Source organism: Scyliorhinus torazame, chromosome 28 (genome assembly GCF_047496885.1).
Source record: "Scyliorhinus torazame isolate Kashiwa2021f chromosome 28, sScyTor2.1, whole genome shotgun sequence".
Lineage (NCBI taxonomy): Eukaryota > Metazoa > Chordata > Chondrichthyes > Carcharhiniformes > Scyliorhinidae > Scyliorhinus > Scyliorhinus torazame.
In genome coordinates this window covers 20,052,209-20,075,956 of record NC_092734.1, presented here as the reverse complement: position 1 = coordinate 20,075,956, position 23,748 = coordinate 20,052,209, and the positions used below count along the sequence as shown (strand labels likewise).

At 40.2% G+C, this 23,748-nt stretch overlaps 1 protein-coding gene and 1 long non-coding RNA gene across 12 annotated transcripts in view; one reads left to right on the top strand and one right to left on the bottom strand.

The window, feature by feature from the left end:
- The window catches only part of kcnma1a (potassium large conductance calcium-activated channel, subfamily M, alpha member 1a), a 1,078,085-nt gene that overhangs the window by 198,299 nt on the left and 856,038 nt on the right, over window positions 1-23,748 (bottom strand). For 6 of the 11 annotated variants that reach the window (XM_072491599.1, XM_072491594.1, XM_072491595.1 and 3 more), the window contains 4 exons: window positions 21,649-21,717; window positions 13,404-13,490; window positions 9,555-9,631; window positions 3,961-4,134 (listed from right to left, as the gene is read on the bottom strand). In XM_072491599.1, the coding sequence (XP_072347700.1) occupies window positions 3,961-4,134; window positions 9,555-9,631; window positions 13,404-13,490; window positions 21,649-21,717 (407 nt within the window). The remainder of the gene's footprint in view (window positions 1-3,960; window positions 4,135-9,554; window positions 9,632-13,403; window positions 13,491-21,648; window positions 21,718-23,748) is intronic. The other 5 variants (XM_072491598.1, XM_072491601.1, XM_072491602.1 and 2 more) reach the window with 1 other exon arrangement.
- Window positions 4,128-19,014, top strand: LOC140403567 (uncharacterized). Its single transcript, XR_011938351.1, has 3 exons — window positions 4,128-4,341; window positions 5,833-6,022; window positions 17,805-19,014. It is a non-coding gene; the product is annotated as an uncharacterized lncRNA (long non-coding RNA).

The following is a 23,748-nucleotide window of genomic DNA, read 5'->3' as shown; positions in this document are numbered from 1 at the left end:
GGTGTTTGTGGCCTCCGTCCTGGTGTCATCAGCCACCACCCGAGTGTTTACACTTTGTCCGTGAGGAGCCATCCTCCGTCACTGCTCTCACTCAAAACAGCTGGGATCTGTGAACATCCAAGGATGTAATGAGTATAGACACTCCCTGGGAAACGGGCACACACCTGCATGATGCGTGGTCACAAGACGAGCTGGTCATTTGAGGGAATGGAATTTTTTTTGGTTCAAAAATGGTACCTCATGCCACCAGGCAGAAGACAGATTCACGTGGGCACAATTGATGACCCTGCGCCTGGGGCATGCCTCCTATGTGGATGAAGCCCATGGCCCTGATGGCCTGACCTGTCTGGTCCCAGTCCAAGTTGATGTACATGTGGGCCATCACAAATAACTCATCTATGACCTCCATTATGCATTTGTGCGCTATATGCCACACAGGTCACCTATGCAGCCCTGGAACGAGCCACTGGCATAGAAGTTCAGAGCGGCAATAAATTTCAGGGCCACAGGCAATGGATGACCTCAGAGTGGTGTCCACTGTCCCTGGGGGTGACACAGTCGTCACCACCACTGGGCTTCTGACATCTGGAGGTAGGAAGATCTGCAGCAGTATACCCATGGCCGGTAGTGTCTCCTCTGAGACTGCCACCTGTGACACTGCTCCCAGAGGATCTGCCTCCTCCTCCTCTGCAGGGCGCTGGTCCTGGCCGCGTGCAGCGTCACATCAATGTCGCTACTGCTGAACGATCGCAATCAAAAGAATTGGCAGCTTGACTAGCTCCACGATTCCCCAGAATCAATAAATGAAAGAAAGAGAAAATCAAAGTGAGCAATGAGTAGTCCTGACAATTTCCTGACCCTCAGCCCAGTCAGGATCTGGGACATCCACCCATGCGCCTCCCCCCATGAGTTCCTTTCCGATTATCCTCACCCCTCTCCGGTCAAACAATAGCCAATTCCCCCCGTTGTTCTTCTCAACTCCACCTGAATGAAGCAATTCAATCCGTGGTCGCGTACCCCGCCCCCCCCCCCCCCCCCCCCCCACAATGAGTAAGGACAGTTGAGTTCATTCAATAGACCTACATTCTAAAGTTACGGGAGAACAAGATGTTGCCCCCCCCCCCGCCATCTCTTGAATGGGTGACTGATGAGCAAATTCGCAATAACCTTTTCAATTGGGGCCACATCTGTGTCACCTCTGTTATTCGGATGTGGGTATGAGCTTGGAGTTCAATGCTTGGGGGAGCGTTAAGAATTGGATGTCAATCAGTGGCACGGTCCTGCATGCACAGTGGTTAGCACTGCTGCCTCATAGAGCCAGAGACCCAGTTACAATTCCAACCTTGGGTGACTGCGTGGAGTTTGTTAATTCTCCCCGTGTCTCCGGTTTGCTCCCACAGTCCAAAGATGTGTAGGTTAGGTGGATTGGCCATGACATGATAGGTCGGGGCTGTGCTCCTTTGGAGGGTCAGTGCAGACTTGATGGGCCAAATGGCCTCCTTCTGCACTGTAGGCATTCTATGATTCTATGCCTGCACTGCTAACTAAATTGGCACAATTGACTTGTCAAGGAAGGGTTAGGGATTTGGTTCGGCAATCGGCTTCCCCTTGTGGCATGCAAGGCATATCTGATGCATGTGGAGACTGCAATTAGCATGTCCACTTCATCCTTAGAGGGAACCTTCATTCCTTCAGCTCTCATGGGCTGTGGATTAAACAAGCCATCTAACTTGAACAGCCATTCACCCAGACACTAATCCCCAAAGGTTTGGCCTCCATAACCAGTGGCCTTGACCTTTCATACAGCTCTCTGGCTTCACAGAGTGTGGGGGTTTACTTCCACCGCAGTCCTCCTCCCTGTGTGAGGGTCTTCACGTTTAATGAAGCTGAAAAAGACCCCTTCCGAGAGTCCTTCACTCTGTCCTTGCATCTCATGGGACCCCACCCAAGAAACTCACAGTCGCCCTCAGTGCTGAAGCTATGGACTCACCTCCTCCCACTCACTTTCCAGCTGCCACCCTGGCAGGGCAATACCTCAGCGGTGATATTGCCGCACACCCAGCAAGGAGGACATGGGAAGCGCTGCCTGCAAAGCAGCCGCCAGGCCCCTTTAAACCTTGAGCCTCACAGCCATGAAGGGACGCTAAGGCCGGGGAGACCCCATCCCCCCCAAGATGACGATACTGAACGCCCCCTCCCAGCTGAACTTATTCGGGTCCCCCGCAACCTCTCCAATTTACATCCTGCAGGGTAATGGTGACCTGAACGCTCACCTTCAATATCTCCTTTGAGGTGAGGTTGTCAGATTGTCTGTTGTAAATCATCCCAGCAGGTCGTCACGCCAGTGACCGATGAAGAGTCAGTGCAGGGGGTAGTCCCAGCGGGAAGCTGGCTAATGACATGATGATGCATTTAAATTATGCTCCTGACCTTCTGTGGCAGATTTTTCATTCTGCCACCGGCGAGGAACCTGGAAAATCGGAAAACATTGCCTCGCTGCCGAGAATTGCGGTTCCCGATTCTCACCATATTTTCCACCCGCGTCGCTATTCTCCCTGACGGCTAACGGGGGCTCAAAATTCCGCCGGTGATTGTTTCCCATCACCAATGCATAAAAATGTAGGTACAACTCTTTTGTTAATTGCGAATGCTCAGTTCAATTCAGATCACATTTGGAATCTGCTCTGCAGATTTCCGAGGTACCTTGCTCCAGCTCTGAAGCTGAAGTAAACATCCCCCTCTCTCAATAACAATTTAAAGTTGGACGCAACTCAATGCATTTGCAGTCTCTCTTTTGTTCACAGCTAGATTAAGATCTCTGGCAACTTTTGTGCCCCCAGTAAAACTCCACGGTGTCAGGCTGGTAATTTCAAACCATGAAGTACCTGCAGGCAGAGCCGAGTGTGATTGCTGAGAGACGTGGCTTAATTCAGAACAACCTGATTCAATCTAAATGTTACCTCCCGGTGTAAACAGAATAGTATGTTGTGAAATAAACTGACAGAGTTACTGCTTCGCAAAGAGGCTCTGCCACCCAGCAGAGCAAGCTCAAATATTTCAATTCCCAATTTCTGCAGATTTGCCAGAGTACACTATAAAACTAGTTACACTTCCAAGGTAGGCGGACCCAATGGTAGTCTGAAAACTGCAGGACACCTGGCCTGCCATTCATATTCCAATTTTACACACTATTATACATTCGCTTGGCCCACTCATTGCTGAATTGCAGACGCGATGGCAGTGTCTGTCAATGGCTTCAAAGGGGTTTAACTTCCTTCCCCATTCCCAAATGATCCTTCCGACCTTTCTGATGTTTAGTGGGTTAATTCCAGAGTAATGGCAATATGATGTTATATATTGGAAGCGGTTCCATATTTACCAACTCATCACTAATCTGGAGGTTAGGTTCCACGAGTAGATGTCCCACCAATAGGAAACTAGAATGACGTTGAATGTTGTGGTGTGGCTCTTAGCCCCAAGCATATAGAACGGGGTGTTCAGATTTGTTATACCATGAGGTAACTGTGGGTATTGTGTACTTTTAACAGAAACAGATAATGAAAGAACAATTATAAAATTAAAACACAGCAATAATTAGAGATAAATCAGTTAAGTTCCAGAAGGTATTACCCCCACCCCTTTCCCACTCTAGTCATATACTTTAACTTTAATGAAGTCACTTCTCTAATATTTATCCAGAATGACATTTAAAGACATGAAATAACTTCAATATCACACCGTTACCACGAACATCCACATTAAAGCAGGACTGTGGGTCTCCCATGCTAATCCACAGACCCAAAGCTCTAGCGAAGCACACATAGCCAACTTTGTCACTAGGAAGCTCAATTAACACGACAGCCGTGGCAACTAAAGTACAACTTACTGGACCACAGAATACAACACAGAAGGGACGACCCCACATAGGACGGACATGAAACAGCATGGTGTTAAACTTACAGGCACGTAAACTGGTGGAGCAATCATTAACAGAGACAGAAGAAAGTGGGAAGGTTCTCTCAAGGGTGTCCAAGTTACTATGTACACTGTCTGACATGCAAGTGCAGTCACGCTCACAGCGTCCGCAATCAAAACAACATGCGAGTTTCATTCTCTTGTAGATGGACATCTTGGCTATAATCATGTTTTCGATGGAAGGAGAGGAAGAGGAGCAGGTTAATGGCAAGGTTACTCAGTCTGGCAGTTGGAAGGAATTAACAAGGGATCTAACACAGGCCTTAGTAACATAAGCAGGCTTGACAAGAAGAAGAGCTAAGACTATTTCATGAAAGTAGCGACAAGAAAATCATCTTTAAAAGTTCAAAAGAAAGAGCTCAGAAGGTAACTTTGAATATACAATTCACATTCTTGGGTATTTTCGAGTTCAAGCTGCGCGGGATACTATCCCACAAGGAAACACGTTGCTGCTAAAAATTTCAATTGTAGACCTGCTCATCATATCCCTTTTAAAACAATTTAGCCAAAGCAGGCAATTGACAGAAACAGAATTGTATTTTAATGATTGTTCTTTCCGCCACTCTCCATTGTTTTTGCACAAGCATGTGCTGGCAAGAATTTGGTACAATTAGCATTTTCCTCATAATTACTACTGTGCTAATGAGCATGTCAAAACGAAGGTAGCATATAAAATACAGGTCCAATTCCTTCAAGCACACATGATGCTGAAATAGTTATTGTGCTAATTGATTCATTTGTTCAATGAAATTTGTAATATAAATAATATAAAACCATATTATTTGATAATAAACCTAATGTACTGGTAATGAGGAATAATTTAAGTTTCTCATATCAAGTAAAACAAAATCAGCCTTGGATGAACAAGCCATTATGCCACGTGAAGGACATATTTAAAGCTCTCAACTGAGTCAAGCACTGACCTAAGGCCATTTATATCAAAATTACTGGCCAAGCAAGGGTCACGCTATGATCGAGGAAAAAAAGGCACTGGAGGGTGATGAATGTGAGGCATCTTCAGTAGCATCCCCATTTCTCTGCAATATTTTCAGCGGTTAGTTGCAAAACATTAATTTTCAGCAGATTTTTTTTAGGTTATCCGTTAGCTGAGAAAAAAATGATCATAACATGCAGCATTAAGCCCGTTCAATGCACGCAACAGGACTATTCGGTTAGCACTGGTATTTCAATGAAGAAAGTAGCATCAAAGCCTAAGAAATGCCGGTGATGCTGGGCAGTATCGGCCTCTTGTCTTCCTTTGAATGATGCCAATCTTTTCAGCGTGACGTTAATTGACTCTGACAAGGCTTTAAAAGAAATGGAATCTTGAGGGAGATGAACCGTTTTTTGATCTTGTTTCTTGAAATGAAACCAAATACTTCAGCCAAATTATTCTTCCCAATCAACAGGGGATTTGTGTAGAAGACATGCAGGTGCCTATTTTTTGTTTGTTTTTCTTTAAAAAAGGAAGACTTGAGGAAACTATTTTTGAGTCCATGCAGTTTTACCAAAAATGACAGCATGCTGATAAAAATAACCTTGGCAATAATAAATAAAGTAACACAAAAAAATTTGATCAAGGTTATTAAGATTGAAGCATTCATAAACATTAACAGTACAGCTTGTGTCTCAAATAAATCCATGCTGTAATAAATACATTGCATTCATTGTGGAAATAAAACGCAAACAGTAATAGCACTTTCAGACAATGACATGTTGGGAAATGTTAGTTGTTGATGAGATGCATGTAGTTCTACACACAAAGGACTTGTCCACTAACTCGACACACAAACTGCTATATGAAATCCTTGTTAAAAACATGTTTATACTGCCAAAAAATTATTTTTTTAAAATCAGTGTTGAGGAGGACCTGAGATACTGAGCACGCACTGTTGGGAGTCCAGAAGAGGAGGAATGAGAAGGTCTCTGAGGACATCTAGTGGATGGACATCGCAGAGCACCATGCTCAGCAAAATGCGGAAGCTATCAGAGTCCAGTCATGGGCAGTGAGTAAAAAAGGGCCCAACTACCAAGAAGAATTGAAATGGTGACAAATTCATTTCAATTCAATATCTAGTGATGATTACTTGCATAAAAAGAAAAATGGAATGAAGAGTTGTGGAAATAAGAAGATTATTTTGATTGGTGATTAATTCAACTTTTTCTCCTGATTATAGTTCCTCAATTTTTAGGACTTCCCATAGGAGATGGTCCGTACAGTGAAAATACAGCAGCAACATTAAACTGAAGATTAAGAGCACTCTCAAAAAGTGCCCAAATTATCTCCATAGTCTAATAATAAAAAGCCTTCCGGTCGGTTCGCTGGCTCTATTTTTCAGATTGGAGTAGGGTGTCAGGGCCAGGGCTATATTTTTGTCAAGGAAAGATTTTAAAATGCTTTGTTTCTTTTTGCTAGCTTGTGAAGAGGGCATTGGATTGGGCAGTTTGATCGAGATTATTGGTGTAGAATCAATGAGACATATCTCATCTGTCTACCTACCCCGGATTAAAGCATTCCTCAAAAATAAATTGAGTAATCAAATGCACAAACAAAACATTCCCTCTGGCAGATCTTAGCCTTTTTAAAAAAAAAATCCGAGGCAGTTCTCTTCAAAAATGTTGCTACTTTCTCTCCTGAAGGCTTTCCTTTATGCAAGGGTGATTTTGCAGATACTGTGGCCCTTACTAATGAGTATAGACAAAGTATTCAATCACATGGGTGCGCCTCATATGATGGCTAAACACGCTCATGGGGTCAAGGATTTACAGGTAGAAGCAGAAACCTAGACTGTAGTCCCTACCTACCCCCCCACCCAAACCTGGGGATATTGGTATTGATTGTAACAGTCTAAGTACTGTCATGGGTGAGGCCAGCTTATTCAGAAGACCGAATCTGGAATGTCTTCACTTGCACCTCTTAATGCAGAGCCTTTACCCAGTGCTATGCAATGGGGACTCCTGATCGTTTTGGACTTGACAGCCCTGACACCAATATTCTCAATTCTCAGACTTGCAGTCTAAGCAAAGTCTCCAGAGGAAGAGGGCTGTTGTTTATGCCCCATGGTTGAGGCCTCCTGTACTGTCCACTTCTCATGTTGCTTAAAGAGAGTTACAACAGCATCTTAGTGAGAAAAATGGCTACATGGGTGACAAAAGTGGCAACAATGGTTGCTATCCTCTTTTGCACCTCAAGTGGGGAAAAAAGAAGTTGGAAATCTTGCAAGAAGGTTTTGGAATGAATGCACTATTCATTTTATCTTTTTTCATTCATATATCCAATCAATAACAGGGACACTTGACTCCAGTTGACTGAGCTCTGAAGTGGACTTGCATTCACTTCCTTTCCTTTAACTGAATCACATTTTTATTCATGCTGGTATCTTGCCGCTGGGCTGCTGTATTTTCTACAGATTCAAAGTGATCTGTGGGCAGTACTGAAGATGATGTGTACGTATGATGTAACTGCTACACATGCAACATAAAAATCTCTTGCTTAAGGTAGACAAGTTGGATCGCACTCTGGGCAACAGGGAACCCGTTTTTACTCACAATAGATCACTACCAGTGTGCAGTTAAATTATAGAGTTTCATGTTCCAGGGCAGCAGGGAAAAAAATAAATTAAAAATACATCAATCATCAAAAGGTACTTGCAATCATTTCATACATGGATTTGCATGTGCCTGAATTCCACGGAAAAAGGTCTATATGTAACTGTGTTTTGTGTTTCTCTTTCCCCATTACATGATCTATAACAGTGAGACAAACCTAGAAGGGGTGAATGCTTAAGAAATAAGTTTATGCATACGGCAGAAATACCAAACTTTAGCATTTTTTCTAAAAAAAAATAACCGCGTGTAACTCTTCAGAAATAAACAAACGGCTATTGCACTAGCTTCCTCCACCCCCTCAACCATAGAGAAGAAATTTTCTTTGCAAATTCTGGGCTGCTTCATGAATAATTTAGATTACGATGAAAAAATAATGATACTTTTAAGCTGAATTTTTGTTTTGCTTTCAAGCAACCAAGGTTTTCTTTTTTTTAAAAAAAAGATAAAGCTACTCACTTTAATTATTCTTGACCTCTGTGGATGCACCAAGTTTTTTTTTTGTTTAAATTATTAATAATGGGCCTAAAAGGTTTGGACAAGTGGCTAAGTAGGTCAGGTATATGTTAACAATGTGACATGACTAATGCCAATATAATGATAAATCTGCTGGAATTCCATTTTAAATGTGACAGCAACTACTAAGATGTGTGCCCTTATCAAAAAAAAAACCTCTGCGTTTCTGGTAGTGTACTCAAGTATTGCATATTGCATGCTCCACCATTATGGGCTGTGAAATACAATGCATTTGGCAAGGATTTGTCTTTGTTTTTCCAGCTGACTTGGAGCATTACCTCTAGAGTTTTCAAACAGCGGCAGTTTAGTTCTGACAAGCTCTTTCTTCAGCCTCACTAATCATGTCATTTTATTTATACATCTGTTCTACATCACATCATTAATAGACTGAAATTTGGACTCCTCATTTTAGGCATGCCGTTATTCTCCAAGTATATTTTTAATTTTTTGTGTGCAGCTTAATCACATTAATGCTAATTATTTTTCTCTCCCCAATCTGCAGCATTCATTAATTTTCCCAGATTTCCCATTATGTATTAATCGCATAATGTTAATCTAAACCTGCCTTCCTTTCAGGTAATTAAACTTCCTTTCATATAGCCTAAAAAATGTTGCTCTCCATTTAATTTCTCTTTCCTTAGTTATTCGACTAGGTTAACGAGTTGATGAAGGACATTGCTGGCACAGTCACATTGCCACAGGCAAGTGACCAACAGAGGCCGCTGGGTAATTAGGAAGATAAGTCAAATAGGTATCCCACAGCCTCTCTTTAGCCTATTCGATTGACCAAGTTCAGGTTAGCATTAGAACAAGTCATTGGTCCATCCTATCGACGGCAGAGAGCAAGTGGCATGGACAAAAACGTTAAAATGGAGAGGTCCTCCCTTAAAAATTGAAGTGGAACATCAATTCTGTCCGGGTGCACATTACAAGCATTATGTTTTTCCTTAAAATAATAAATTCACTGCTTGCAGGAGTCTCAAAACCCCATTGCTTTTCGAGCAAAGGATTTCCTTAGAATAATGATTATGAGTTGAATTTTCACTGACCTCTTTCTACATTTTGTGTAAAAGATTTATATTCTGTAACAAACTTTATTGCTGCAGAACCAAACTCTGCCAAATCGGGACTGTAATTAGCGGTGGAGCTGCAATAAAACATGCACCTGTACATTTGAAAATGGTTTAAAATGAGTGCGTTGCTATTGGATGGCTTGTTGTTTAGGTACAATATTTATCGGGTAAGTAAAGAAAGGTTTAACCACTATACTGTACTCCAGCTCCGATCATCGTGGACAAGTCATTAACAGAAAACATTTGATGTCTGCCAGCCCTCCACCAATACGCTGTTGGTGCAAAAACTTTAATATTTTATTGCATTCAAGGTGCACATTCATTGTTTGCAAACTATTATCACTAACAAGGTACTGATGGAAAGATGAAGAAATTATTACTTACGTCGTTTGCAACCACATTTCTTAATCCTTTTCGTATCTGTGATGTCATCATGACAAGATTTGCAGTAGAAAAATGCCCTGAAGCAATAAAGTGTAAGAATGACCATTGAACAGAGACTACAGCAAGTGACACATTATCTCTAAACACCAAACGTGGCTTAGCCTGAGGGAGAAAAACAGTGCAGCGTCTTAAACGGCCAATCTTTACACAACGCACATTCAGAGTGACGAAAGGCCAGAATTTAAGTTCCAAATTCCTGAGTAAGGCACTCTATGGTTGCTCGGGGTACTAGCGGTGCAGCATTTTGCTCCAATTGAGGTGAAAATATATTCAGGAATATATATCAAAACATAAAAGGCCAGTTGCCTCATCAATCCCACTCCTTTCACAGCCATGCACACTTTCTGCTATTGTGGACTCTACCCAACATATTTAATCTCCTCGGGGAAAGTTGTGTGAAATTTCTCCCTGTCCCACTATGATAATTGACTGAAACTCCAGAATATCAATCTATCCTAACAAGGCCCATTATTCAATCCTGACCAGCCGCCTCCAACCAATGACGTTTCCATGGCGTCGGTGTCACAAGAACCATTGTGTTTCCGAAAGTCATTGATCATCTCTGTCTGCACATATCATTATAATCTTCAGTTCTACCTTTAACCAGATATGTAGCTGCTCCTCTTAATGGAGTTAATCAGCACAGCCTGAACTGCTTTTGCTAAGAGTCTGCTCCAATATCCACACTACTCTGTGGGGGAAAGAACATTCTAATCTCCAGTCCTGCCTCAGGCTTGTTAATTCTGTTCTCATTTCCTGTAGTTCTGCACTTACCATCCAAGTTAAATAACCTGCTTACATCCATATTATCCATGGCTATCAGCATTTTAAAAATCTGGATCCTTTCCTGAACTTGCTTCTCCAATGACAAATTCTGTTTGGAGAGTCTATTTTCATAAATCACAGCCCCAAGGCTTCAATCATTCTTGTTTCTTCTTTTGAAATGTTTTTGTTGGTGGAATTTCTCTGCTCATCAGTGAATGGGGATACTAAATGTTGGGTATGGAGAATTTTTAAACTGGTGCCCAATTTAAGCATTACACAAATCAACTGTGGACTCAGAATGAAGCTTTATTTGCTCAACCAACAAACTGCGTTTAACTAGCACCTTCGACATAACAAAACATGCCAAGGTACGTCACTGGGCATTTATCAAGCAAAGCCTGATAGCAAGCCACACAAGGAGATGTTTGAACAGATAATCCAATGTTGTTCAAAGAGGTAGGCTTTAAGGAATGGGTTGAAGGAGGAGATTGAGGTGGAGGGACAGAGAGGCTGAGGAAGGGAATTTTGGTATTTAGGACATAGGCAGGTGTAAGCCAAGCCATTAATGATGGAGCGGTTAAAAGATGCACAAGACAGCAGAGTGCACAAATCTCAAAGTTGAAGGGTGAGAGAGGTTAGAGATCGGAAATGGCAAGGCCATGAAGGGATTTGAAAATAAGAGTGATTCACACAAGCCAGAACTAATTGACATGAATAGGTTCAATTCAGTAATTCTGGGAGGTGGCTTTCGGGGAAAAGTTCAGGCTGCTGCAATAGGGCTTAGGACCAAGGAATAGGAGGGCTATTTTCTGCTTTCACAAACAGAAGTGTTAGTTGTGTTTTCTAGTGGGGTTCATTTAATGGCTAATCGCTCCAGTTTTTCACTGACTACGTTTTGGATTTTATTGAGCTCACTGGCAGAAATCTGGCCAATCGGGATGTGCCTTTAGCAATGCTCATTTAGAAACTCTCATGTAGTTTAATAGACACTTAACTTGGAGTAACAAGTAGAAGCGTTTTCAATTCCTATTTGGAACTATGGGCCCCATTTTAACTCTGTGGAAGTGAATTATCCTCAGTTCATGTGATTTTGTTTACTTGGTTATTTGTATCAATCAAAATAGTTGGAAGTGAATGGGTTTTCAGCGAGATAAAATAAGAAATTAATCTGAGATGCAAAGTTTATACAATTTAATTCCAAGGCGTGGCAACTTCTAGATCTTAAACGACAAGAAGCAGTGACTTTACGATTACAAATCAGAAAAGAAGATTCAAACAGAATCAGTTTTTAAAAAATGCACCCTTCTCTAATTCGCAGTGACATCTACATTCTCAACAATTGCTTGGTTAATTCAGGCTTTTGTTGTAATGTTAACAATTTATTTCAACAACCAAACCATGGAACCTCCAAAATTCCACCAGGCAGACCAAGGTATGCTGCTGAGGGAAATATTGGGATTTTATTTTAAAAAGTATCAATAACCCGCGTCTGTTTAAAGTACTCATGAATGGAGTGATTCGCATCTGTTTAAGTGCAGGTGACCATAATCCAAGAACATTTTTAGAAGACTTGGTGGTAGTTCATGGCACTTAGTCTTTAACAAAATCTGCACTCCAGATAGCCATCTCCTACCAACACTAGCCAGTTTAAAATAGCAGCAAAATCCATGTTGAACAGAATCCTGGAGGACAAAATAGATTGGTTGCCTCATCAATGAATTTAGTCCAGCTCAGTGAGTGCGTGGATTCCCACCAGTTCTTTCGATGAAAGATCAATACAACATTAACTGGCATTAATATGTATTAGCATTTCACTGGAAGAAAACGAAGGCCGCAATTCTCCAGTCGTTGGGATTCTCTTTTCCCGCTGGCAATGTACCACCACCGGCGGGCTTCGCAGAGTGGGGTGGCTTCAATGGGAAACACATTGACAAGCGGTGAAAAGAGAGAATCCCGCCCCCAGCACACGGACCGCCACCGAGAAACAAGGGGTTGTGGCACCTGACAGTCCAGCCCGTAGTCTTGAATATCATCCCCCATTTTTGAGGGGTGAAAATAGGGAACATCATGAACAGGCCAACCGGGATGTTTCACTTTCTCCCAGTTTTTCACTAACATAGCATTGAAAACAATCCACATTGTTGGGTTTGAGTAGAGTGAGCTTAGTTCTGTATCTTAGCCCTGTTATAAATAACCAAGGGGTCTTAATGCTGGATATGCTGAAGACAACCTCTCAAAGCGCTCTGATATTATTGTTACATGAATGTAATTGCATTCCTTCCTAGTTATGCACTTATCTTAGTAGCTTTTCCAATATTAATATGTCTACCCTCAGAAGGAAAATCCTTTGGTTTTTAAGATCAAGATACTCTATCCTTCTGTACAGATTCTGACTGACACTAATGGTCACACTTCCAATAGTAGCCAGGGATGCAGGGGACGCTGGGCCATGTAGCTTACTCCACGACGACAGTTGATTGCACTCTGTTGATCAGCTGACTAGGAACACTTTTCATAACATGGGGTTATATCTAGCAGTGTGTTCCCCTCCTCCCAAAACTGACAGTCATGGCTGGACAAAGAGAGACTGTGCATGCAGCAAGCCTCAACATATCGGAGCAACATTAAGAGTAGACAATTGAACTTGGCCCTCTTGCTTGCTGGGAGAGCTACAAAACTCCCAGGTGGGTTTATAAGTTCAGTGACCTCACACCATCCATTCAGCCTTTTAACAGTGCCAAAGCTGAAGAACATTTTAGCAAGGACACCAAACTGTAGACATGCCGAAAACAACTTTCACCATAAGTTATGAAAATGTTTTATAAAAATATAAGATGAGTTGCATTGTTGGATTACAAATAATAAGAATATTGTCAAACTTGTTCTGGTATATCAACAAGAAAAAGTAAAATCCCTCCTTCTCCCTCCTCCAAATAAAAGATGTGCCAGTTTTTAATATTTGGCATATTTCATCATTAATTAGAAACAGATCACAATTGCGTATGTACCAAATCAAACAGCTACCTTTTCACTTCTTTGGCATCACTTGCAATGAAGAATCCCAATGTGCCTTCATGGATCTTGATGTGGTTCCCAGGATTGATTAATATGCTACTCAGTGAAAACACAAAACACCAAGTTTCTGTTAGCTGCTGCTCGAGAGAGAAAAAAGCATTATCTTGATGGCACATGAATTAAAGGGGGATGTTGCAAACATCCCCACTGCAAAGGAAATCACTCTCATATGAACTGCCCTTATATTTCAGTACCTGTATACATTCCAACAGATGACTGCAAAGTGATTCAATTCATAACGGAAAGGAGCTTGTTTATTAGACCCGTTATATTAAGATGCATGACAAGCAACACACCATCTGCTTAAAACATACACCCTTAAATAAATTCTCATTTTACCTCATTTGAAAGCCTTCTGATAACAAAGCAAAGCACAGGCTATATCATTTTAACCTGGGTGACGCAAGTCATTGCTAATCACAATCTGAATCAACAATGGAAGTGGAGTTTCAAGTTCAATTTTCAGGCTGATTTTTCTTCTACAGTAACAGTTGCTTTCCTTCTACAAAGAGGTAGTGCTTTTAGGTGCAAACTTATTTTTTTCTGATTTAGCAACACTTTTTTTCTTTGCTCCATTTTGTTTCTGCCCCCACCCCCTCCCCTTTGGTGGTATTAGGACGTGTTCCCCAGCTAAGAAGCCCCTGTGGAACCTTGCTTTCAAGCTCCCCCCCCCCCCCCCCCCCCCACCTCCCCATTACTCTAGACCTTGTTAAGATCTCTGGAGTGAACTCTTCTCTAGTTTTTATTCAGTGTCCCCTCTGACAATACAGCTTGTGATCAGAAACTTGCCTCTTCCTGACATAGCGGGATAGACATTGGACATTTGACAAACAAATTAATTATATTCATTTGAACCACTGACCAATCTTGCATAGGTAATACAGATCTTCACAGCACCATTTTGCCCAAGGAACCATGGACAAGATTCTTTCCCCGTTGACCACACATGGATTGCAAATCTAGCGCTATATCCTTAAAATGAAGCTACTATTCACAGGTAATTTAACAGGACAGTAGTTGCAGTGTCAACAAACAGGTTTTAGTAGATTGTACAGTTCCCATGTGATTGGAAAACAACGCGAACTCTGTGTAGCATCATTAATTAACTGCAACTTATCAATAGTTTAAAGTAACAGTCACAATTCTTTAAAGGTAATACACATCAAGCGTAGAACTACTGCACCACACAGCTGTATGCTAAATTAATTAGCCGACCCAAAGGAAAGAGATGGCTGGTACATGTTATTGACAAGAATCCCAATTCCTTGTCTTTAAACGGGCTGCCGTCTGAAATCTTTCTTTTGTCCCAATTTCTCACAATAAACATCCAGCTCTTTCCTCTGGGCTCTCCCCAACTACTTGGTTTTATATAGGTCTACTTTCATATCCAAAGGCTTTGATTTCTGGTAGACAAGAAAAAAAAATAACGAAAAGGAAAGGTAGCAGTAGAGAAAGCGCACTCAAGAGGAGGTGCATTCACAAGTAAAGCACAGCGAGATCTGAATTGCTTCCAGGGTTGAACTCCTTGCAGTTGCTGAGTTGCAAGTGTTATCAGTGGGGCCAGCTCCACTGGTTTGCTGGGATTAGGCCAGCAACGCCTCTCCTGAGATACAGCTAAATTCAGCAAAGATTCTTCGATGTGCTGAGGTGATTACCGGATTTTAAAAAAAAACTTTTTTCCCTATTTGCTCTGCCTCATTCTTACAATCATTCACTACTGAATGGCTATCCTTTTATTTACCTCATCCATTCCTCCTACTGTTTTAAACATTTCTGGAGTCCAGTAGATTGGGCCTTGGCCCCGGATGTTTGCTTTCTTCGTAGTAAAAAATAACTCAGAAATAAAGTTCACTGCAAGAACGTTTCTAAACAGAATGGCGATTCTGCTTTTAAATCAAAATTCATTCAGCAGAAATATAAAGAGCATCTGACACAAAACCAAACAGATCCATGAGGAAAGCTAATGGGTTTTATGGATATATATTTGTTCTTATTTTAGATCTACTGCATTGACCTTTACTTTTCAGGTTTCCCCATTTTCTTGTGCTTTTTTATCTTCTTAGCTATTTCAATGTCCTTTCAAATATTTTTATGGTCTCGCAAGGTTTTTTAAAGTTTCAACTAACAGTTTCAGATTTTCAATTAAGCGGTTTACCAATCACTTAACCCAGTATCATCCTCTGTGATTGGAGTTTCGGATACACTTTCATCGACTTTTACCCAACCTCCCCCTCCAATTTTATTAAGCTGCTTATGTGCCAGCTCTCATATGCCGTGTATTTCCAATATTTTCCACTTTTGTTAAAAGCTACTGTTTAATTTCGAACAAAAAACATATAGAATGCTCCACATATCCTCAATTGTCTGGAAGCTGCTAATATTCTACTTCAGTACACTGACTTGAAAATGAATAACTTTGCGGTTGGAACTAACTAAAAAAAAAACTTTCATTTCTGTAACACCGTATCACATTGAAAAGTCTCAAAGTGTGTAACACAAAATACAGCATTCATTTATGCAGGTCTTCAGGTGGTGGGGAATAGCCCAGCCATAATGTTGACCACCTGCTCTAATTGCCCTGGTTCATGAAATTAATTCTCAAGCTTGAATCCAGATATGTTCATAGAATCCCAACAATGCAGGAGGCCATTCACCCCATCAAGTCTGCACCGACCCTCTGAAAGTGCACCACCTAGGCCCACTACCCTGCCCCATCCCTGTAACCCCACCTAACCTGCACATCTTTGAACTGTGGGAGGAATCCGGAGCACCCGGAGGAAACCCACGCAGACACGGGGAGAAAGTGCAAACTCCACACAGTCACTAAAGGTGGGAATTGAACCCGGACCCCTGGCGCTGTGAGGCATCAGTGCTAACCGCTATGCCACCATGCCGCTCATTGGGTTGCAGGTATCATTATTGGTTCCTTCCAATTAAAAAAAAAGATAGTTTACAGTTGATGTTTTTGGTTAACCAAATGCATATGGGCCTTCCACACAGCACTATTGTTGAACATAACACTAGGAATATTATACTAAAAGATGTTCTGTAAGGTTTTTCAAAGAGAAAAATATAAATAATGAATTTTATATCAGAGACCGGGGTATATTTAAAAACATAATAGCTAGTTAGGGGGAAATGATTTGTACTCTTTGTATGTACTATAATTAAATTTATTAAGAATACCAAACTATGTATAATATCCATGGAACTAAGAGCAATATCACTTCTCTGTGTGCTATAATTTATAAAAGGTCCATAATCCAGGCTTAACCTGCATTTTTGGATTGAACAAAGCTGTTAAATGTCTGTGTCTTTATAATGTAGGCCACTGCATGTATACATTGTACACTGGTGTATGTGCCTCCATATTCACGCAAGCTTTTCTTTCTTTATGAATAGGGATCTGATTTCTGCAGATATCAGATCCAATTTAATATTCAATTGGCATTGTAATTAGAATATAAATTAATAAAAACCAAGTCTCGGTATAGATTTCCATATATCAGCAAACTGTTCATACAGCACAAAATTGACTTATTAACAGATTAAATTTTAACTGGAAAATCAAAGAGTAATCCCAGGAAGCAAATTGGTATAGAGTTCAGTTCACTGTGGCAATGACATGTCTCCACTGCAAACACACGCAGAACAACAATATACAACAAACGACTCCAAAAATAGAGGTACAACCATTGCAAGCCACGCATGACTGCGGTAACTGCTGTTGGATGGCTGAATGGCACTGGAAGCTCCCTTATTTTTGTTGTACATATATCACTGCACACAAGCCTAAAGAAAGGATGGAGGTGAGGGACAGACACAAAGCAGGATAGGGGAAAAGAAGAGGCAATTCATGGGACAAAGAGAGAATAAGCAAGGAGCTACGAAAGCTAGCTGGGTCAGTAATTAAATAACGCTTGAAAAAATGGAAACAAAAATCATGTAAAAAATTCAAAGATTCAAATTGGTATCTTTGGACTAAAAGGATACTGCCAAAACATTAATTTACTTCATGCATTAATATTTCATTCAATGTCAAGCAACAAACAGGGTTTTGGGGGGGGGGGGGGCAGATGATAAGTGGTTGTCTTTAATATTGGGCTGGGAGACAATCTGCAAGCTTCCTAAAGCAAGAAAAAATGAAGAAATGGTAAAAAAAACTGCTTCTGAAATATGTATTTCCACATTTAATGAATTGACTATGTAAGCATGGAGTGTGATCAGTTACCATCAGGTCATATTAAAATGATCATTGTAAAAAAAAAAAAATGTATCAAACTCATTAATTAGCTAATGAAATAAATTTGTGACTATTCATTTTTCCCTTTCTTTTCAATGAATCCACAGACAACATGAAGTGCTGTTTAAGTGTATGAAAATCTGAAGACAGACAATATGTAAGGCATCAATTGAACACTTTGACAAGCAGACAGCATAATAGCACCTTGGCTGACTGACATTTACATTACATCACCATGGGGGCTGGGGAGGAATAAAACTTTACGCCAGCAAAGGTTTTAATATGGAATGGTTGGAGACACAATCTGTGAGACAGCAAAGAATGAAGGACCATCTGGAAAAATATATGTAAATATCACTTTTTCCCCACAGAAATTAGTGCAAGGACAAGAAGTTTAAAAAAAATACTATAAATGTCATATGTTGACTAAAAGTTGATGTGTCATTTTAACATTATCCTGCTGACTCGGTGAGAGTAAAAGAATGAGTACGCTAGGAAATGAGGTCCAAAGCTGGAAGATGTAAAGAATTGAAGGGAAAGTTGAGATTGGTTGGAAAGTAAATGAAGAGAGTTTTACCGCTTGGCACCTCTGTAAACAACAAGAAAACATTTCAATCAAACGCCATGGTAGGAACAAACAGCTTGCAACAAAAACAAAAGGAAACATTCCAACTTGAACATAAAACAAACAAAATAGCTTTGTTTCTTCAAAAACACAAATGTGGCAAAACACAAGAAAACGTAAAAAAAAGGAATCCTAGTAACAAACCCGCAAAGTTTGAACTTTGTTTCTGTGGTGTGAAGGAATTATGAAAATAAATCTGTATACTCCAAGTAGATTTTGGACACTATTCTTGGACACTCACTGAGGTACTTTGCAGCATTTATGTATTTCGCCATAAGATGTGTTTGTCCAGTCAGCGTCCATGATATTATGAGTTTTAATAAATCTTGCCCTCAAAAAGAGCTAATCGAGCTTTCCCGTCTTCCTTCCTCCCATTTGTTCATCACTTCAACACAATATAAAGATGAATATAGGTTGTGTTTTAAATGTTCCCATGTTCTCTCAAATGAAACGAGCACAACTATTTTCCTCTGTTAAAACCTTCCACAAACTTTCAGGAAAAAATAACTAATGAAGATTCTGGAAACGCACAGCACCTTGATCAGCATCTGATGTGACCCTTCTTATTAAAACTGCTTGGCTGAAACAAAGGACCCCAACTGTATGTCAACCTACCTTGCCTCTTTTAACTGATCGAGTTGCCGTGCTTCCCCAACATTTTGTTAAATAAAGTGACTAAAGATGCACTTGTTACCAAATTACTTCAAATTTAAACTTTACAGAAGTTTCTGCAACGTGGAACCCAATCAATCAGATTTTTAATGGAAGAGACTGGACAGGAAATGTATTTTACATTAGGCTGGCATATAACATTGGACACATATAATAAGCAGTTTCTTATTAAAACTGCTTGGCTGAAACAAAGGACCCCAACTGTATGTCAACCTACCTTGCCTCTTTTAACTGACCGAGTTGCCGTGCTTCCCCAACATTTTGTTAAATAAAGTGACTAAAGATGCACTTGTTACCAAATTACTTCAAATTTAAACTTTACAGAAGTTTCTGCAACGTGGAACCCAATCAATCAGATTTTTAATGGAAGAGACTGGACAGGAAATGTATTTTACATTAGGCTGGCATATAACATTGGACACATATAATGACGGTGGGAGGCTGATTAGACATGCTAATTAACATTGGTTGATACATAGTTCTTCATGTGAACAGTTCATTTATGTCTTCCTGGTGTCTAATGTATGCAATATTGAGTAGAAGGTTAACATCACATTTAAATGAAATTAAGATGAGCTACCAGTACAAATGTCAAGCAATGCTATCTTAGAACATTGTAAAGTTCTTCAATTGGATATCTTTGAGATTATCTTTTGATAATAAAGGTCGCATTCACTTGTGCATTGTGAACCTTTCATTAATGGCAGTGTAAGGAATTACACAGTGTTAAATGCATTCATAGTCTGTCAGTTCAGTGAACAGTTTAAGAAATATACAGTGCAGACCCTTTAATGACCCTGTTTGCAGAAAATTGGATCTAACATGTACATGAGACACTCATTTGGCCTCATCTACTGACTTTGAAGACCTGATGCCTTGGCAGCAGAAGCTTTCTTTGTCCTATGCTGAAAACAAAATACTGATTGGATTGCCCAGATCGAGTCAGGCATTTGTTTCAGTAGAGTTTTACATGCTTTGGGTAGTTTTTAAACTAGTAACATACAGCTAAGCATAATCAGTTGTTGCCAGGCAATATACCCAATTTTAAGGAGCTACTGGAATGATTTGTCTTCAATTTAGCAGCTAATGCATATCCACAGCTGAGAATGGATACGTAATCTCAGTTCTTGAGAATTTACAGTGCATATTACTGCTAATTGGGATTAGCAGTGAATCAATAATGTTTGCTTAATGCAAATAAGTGGATTAAAGAACAGTTTGCTTAACATGTGGCTGCTTCCATTAAGTGGCTTCTACTGTGTTAATGACTAAAATCAGCATCATTTATCCCCTTTCGCACTTAAGGCCAACTATATCTAAAATGCGTTCACTTCATGAGATATATAATGCCTTGTTTCCATTTCGGATCTATTGTTATGTGGAAATATGCCCGACCCGACTTTGAATGGTGTAAACTGGCACTGGATAGGATGGGCTACGCTTGCAGAGCACTTAACTGCTGTCTATGGCCAGTGGCGATCATCTTATTCCAATAATGACTAATGAGCAAGAGTTTACCGACCATGCATCACATAACCTTCAAAGATATCAATAATTCCTGGGCGGCACTTCACCATCAGTCAAGGTGACAGCGGGGACTACATAGGAAGTAACTTTGAAATGTAAAGGCATTTCTGATTAAAATGTTGGTAAATTTGAAGAACGTTAACAATTAACTTTAAACAATTAACCTTGCTCAGCTCTGTTGTGATAATTTTATTGGAGAACATGTTTTACCAACAGTGTACTGATGGAAAGGTCATGATATTTCCATGGAAAATAACGGAAATCAGCACCACCATGGAACTACAATTTACATGGGCTGCAATGATAAAACAACACTACTGCAGCCTTTTAATATTCCTCTTCCATGAATGCAAATCAGTAGTAGGTGTTTCCCTAATCACCACTGGAGCTTTTTGACCCATTCTCAGTTCTTTGCAAGTTATTACCTCCTGTAAGGGTTTATTTATTTCCAATATAAAACAAGCAGAATCCAACATGAGTCAGCCAGTGATACAGTTGGTGTAATTTCCTTATCTACTTCAGGTTTTTCAGACTCATTTGTCAGGCTTTTCAAAAGGTGGAAAAAGGCTAGTTGTAATATATTTTTGCAACAAAAAAACGATTTAATATCTGCCCGTTGTATCAGTTTATACGAGTGTGCTGTATTAGAAAGATATGAGGCAACAAGCAAACAATGGATATTGATACAGCAAATAAATTTGACATTGTGATTTTGAAGAAATATTTAGATATTTGATGTCCCATTAATTAACATTCCTTGTAGTACTCATGTGCACAATGGTTTAATTGGCAATGATGTGGGAAGAACCAATCCCCCAGTGAGTTAAGGAAACACATTGGGAGAGCTGTACATCACAGTAACTGTTCCAATTGTACAGCTTCTTTCTACTCCTTCTTCAACTCCACCATTGACTCTGCAACCAACATGGCAAAGGAATAAAAGGTTTCAACAGGCTTTTAACCATATTTAAATTGCCAATGTGAAAATGGAGTTAGAAGATGCTGAGTTTGTAGCAACAACTGAATGGCTTTGTCAACATTTAGTGTTCTCCTGACAGTCTGGTCAATTAGGAAGACTTGTGATGCAATTAATTGTCACAATTCACAAGATAGACTGTGGTACTCACCTGCTTTCCCTTGTGTTCGATTTGTACTCTATGGCTAACAATAAGAGCTTCAGCTTCACAAAACACAGCCTGCATAAGAAAGGCAAAGAATCAGTCATTTCATGTGGTTAAATCTCTGGCAGGTAAAACCATTTCACAAATAATGTCAGCCGGTCACATTCTCAACACGAGAGAATTGTTCTGATCTCACACAAATTCCGCATGGAGTTGTAAAAATAGTTGGGAGGAGGTATGATCAAAAAATGAACAGTCTGATTCACTGGATGGCAGGATAGTCACTGTGCAGATATCTTCCACTCCTCCCACTGGAGCTACAAGTGAATGCATCGTAGATGTCGTAGATGAGGCATGGATTGGGAGGGAGGGTGTGGCACATACAGGAACTACCAAGTTCCTGTGCTGCCAATTCCCCAAAAAGTGATATCCAAATTTTTCAAAATAATGTGGGAAGGCTTTTCTGAAAACAGGCCCCTGGAGGAAGTACAAGCATGTCATGTGAAAGAAGCTCTGTCACATTGTTCAACCCTCCATTGTAACTGGTCTTGGTACAGATCAATCTGGACTGAAATCCACATAAAGTAGATCTTTACAATATCAATGATTGGAGAGTCCAGAGATTCTAACTTAGGGCCAAGCTGCATTATTTAACCATCAAGCCAAAACCAGGGCATAACAGAAATGTAGAATTATACTTAATATTAGGCCCTGCAATAACTAATTGTATTTCTCCTTAATCTAGACAATTGTAAGTACTGTTCACAAAGCAGTCAGTCTGTCACAAGTACATTTGTGTTAAATCTATGTCCAGTAAACCGCAACGATCTTCTTAATAGAGAATGAATCAAACGCTAAGAGGATCGTCCATATAATTTCTGATTGTGTACATCAACTTGCTTGTCAATTAACACACATGAAGTGACAAGTAAGAAAATATTTCCAGCTCTGGTCCCATCATCCATCACTTTGTTCTACTAATTATAGTCATTCTATTACATTTACAAAGAAAAAAGTCTGAAAATCAATTTTTATTAGTTGCACAATCATTATTAATTAAGCAATAAACATTGAACCCAAGTATGAAGAAAAATCAGTGTAAAATTAAATTTATAATACTTCTGCCACTAATGTAATGTTTACAGCTGAACCCACACAAGTATTTATTTTGTGCAGTATAACATGACTAAAAGGAAATTGAAATAAAACTAAATGGACAACTTATCGTCAACTTAAATTGGAAGTCGATCATAATTATTAATCGTCATGAAATCTTAACAGCCATCGAGTATCTTAAAGTCTTTAAACATGGCCACAGTATTAAGGTACATAGGAGCAAGAGCAGCCCGGTCAGATCCTCAAGCTTGTTTCACCATTAATTATACGATGGCTGATTAGTATCTCAACGCCATTTGCCTTTCTTTTACATGTATCCTTTCATACCCTTAACGAATAAAATCAGTCAATTTATTACATGAGGATTTCAATTGACCAAACATCAACAACCTTTTTCAAGAGAATTTTCCACACTTCCACTACCGTGTGTGGAAAAAAGTGCTTTCTAGTTTCCCCGTTGTATGACTTATCCTTTAAGATTGTGCCCCATGTGGGGCAGCACGGTGGCGCAGTGGTCGCACTGCTGTCTCACAGCGCTGAGGTCCCAGGTTCGATCCCGGCTCTGGGTCACTGTCCGTGTGGAGTTTGCACATTCTCCCCTTGTTTGCGTGGGTTTCACCCCCACAACCCAAAGGTGTGCAGGGTAGATGGATTGGCCAAGCTAAATTGCCCCTTAATTGGAAAAATGAATTGGGTACTCTTAAATTTATTTATTTTAAAAAAAAATTTGCGGAGAGCACAATAAAGATAATAATAATCACTTATTGTCACAAGTATGCTTCAATGAAGTTACTGTGAAAAGCCTCTAGTCGCCACACTCCGGCGCCTGTTCCGGGATGCCGGTAGGGGAATTCATACGTGCTGCTGGCATTATTCTGCATTACAAGCCAGCTGTTTAGCCCACTGTGCTAAACCAGATTAGGACATACACGTGGGATTAAGGCAGAAACTTCAGTATCATAAGGAAGCTTTAAAAAGTTGTTAAAAACC